General features: G+C 35.4%; 1 protein-coding gene across 1 annotated transcript; it reads right to left on the minus strand.

Moving 5' to 3' along the window:
• Positions 1 to 295: 295 nt before the first annotated feature.
• Positions 296 to 1,534, minus strand: LOC132804938 (23 kDa jasmonate-induced protein-like). Its single transcript, XM_060819376.1, has 2 exons — positions 990 to 1,534; positions 296 to 853 (listed from the first exon to the last, which is right to left on the minus strand). Exons 1-2 carry the CDS (start codon positions 1,476 to 1,478, stop codon positions 629 to 631), a joined length of 714 nt encoding a protein of 237 aa, XP_060675359.1. The 5' UTR covers positions 1,479 to 1,534; the 3' UTR covers positions 296 to 628.
• Between the last annotated feature and the right edge of the window lie 201 nt (positions 1,535 to 1,735).

The raw sequence follows: 1,735 nt of genomic DNA on the forward strand, positions 1-1,735 counted from the left end.
TTATATTTTTTTTGTTGTCATCTCACCTTAATAGATCTTTTGCATATCATTATTGGAGAAGATTGATGTGGCAAATGTTTTTCTAAAATGACAGAACTAATGAACATTCCATTAGAGATGCTCTTAGATTAAAAAAATAAAAGATTAGCATGCAAAACCAAGTTGATTAATCAAAATGAATTCCATTTTTATTGTCTGCATCATCTTATCTTCAAAAATAATTAAGATGGGAATAGATCCGAGGAGGTTAATTTCCATATTTATTATATAAAACATATAAATTAAAGAAATAATATAACTGCAAATAGTAAATAGAACACTTTATTATGATAACTTCTTGCAAGGACATAATCCCCAACAAGATAGAGCACAAGTAGCCAAGTCTATAAACATTAATGCTGCATGCATGCACAGTGCACTTGCGTTTACAGCCTTATTCTTTAACACACACACACACACATATATATACACACACATAGACATGTAAGTAGGGACATCTATATTATATATATGTATACATATATTTTTTTGGTGAAAACATATAGGGTTGTCTATATATATTGGCATAATTGTCAATATATATAGTTTATTTCATATATATATATATATATTGCATGATATATACTATTTAATCATACGAATATTTTGTAACAGGTGGTGAAGGAGGGATAGCCTCCAAGGTCATTATTCCTGTATATTTGTCGGGAAAACCTTTGACTTGGTCAATAGATGCATAACTGTAGCATCCAATCCCAGTATTCCAAGTGTCTTTATCACGATTAGTCAATGATTTCAAAGATGTCAAAACATCATCATCTTCGTAATGGTCAGGCGTTTGAATCTCAGTACAAACCTATATATAGACATTTTATAATTAGATTCAATTAATATATATATATATAAGCTTAAATAAATGAAAAAATAAATATTAATTTGTTTATTCATGAGGTCGGTAGGAGAGTTTGTGGTAGATAGGCATAGCCATTTACCGATTTTCGCTGGTCGCTGCCTAAATTCTGCCAAGCGTGCAACCAGGCACAATCATGTAACTCGTTCTGGCCGCGGTATACAACTGCGGCATGTGATCCCACATGGAGGAAAGCAGCCCACTGGCCATTTTCAATCTTGCTAGGGTACCCCGGGTCTAATATAGTGCCACCATTGAAATCTTTCTGCTTAAAAAGTTCGATGGTAACTCCAGTAGCATTATAAATTACGCAAACTGTAGCTACCTTGTCTGCATCGACCTTCCCATCGTACTTGAGTCTCACCGCATAATCGACGGCCAAGTCTTCCTTCTTATCTTCATTCTTCAGGTTGTACGCCACGTAAGCCCTGTCTCTGTTGGTGATCTTTCCCTTACCAGGAAAAAGTTTCTTCACAGTGTCATCGGTCACTGGTTTTCCAAACACGTTGGTTTTTGAGCCTCCCTTCGGCTTTTTTGGGTCATCAGTCACGCTCGGTGTCGATGGCGGCATACTAGTGGTGATTTTCTTAATAATAATAATGCAGGGAAGATGGGAATTTATGAATGCCTAGCGAATGAATCACATATATTTATAGACACCCACATCCAATACCTGACCTCCACCTGTGAAGTGTTTTTGGGAAAAGAAAAAAAAAGGGGAAGAAAAGGTGGATACGTACTTATCTAGATCAGGTGCGCAACCCAGCTGCCACAAAATTTTTTAGGCCTCCAACCCAGAAAAATAAATAAATAAATAAAAAATAAAGC

This window comes from Ziziphus jujuba, chromosome 8 (assembly GCF_031755915.1).
Source record: "Ziziphus jujuba cultivar Dongzao chromosome 8, ASM3175591v1".
NCBI classification, from domain to species: domain Eukaryota; kingdom Viridiplantae; phylum Streptophyta; class Magnoliopsida; order Rosales; family Rhamnaceae; genus Ziziphus; species Ziziphus jujuba.

What these genes read in the sequence shown, in the direction of transcription:
- LOC132804938 (XM_060819376.1), bottom strand. Translation starts at nt 1,478, where the DNA reads ATGCCGCCATCGACACCGAGCGTGACTGATGACCCAAAAAAGCCGAAG. An exon ending in GCAGCGACCAGCGAAAATCG is followed by an intron (nt 854 to 989) that starts GTAAATGGCTAT and finishes GTCTATATATAG; the next exon opens with GTTTGTACTGAGATTCAAAC.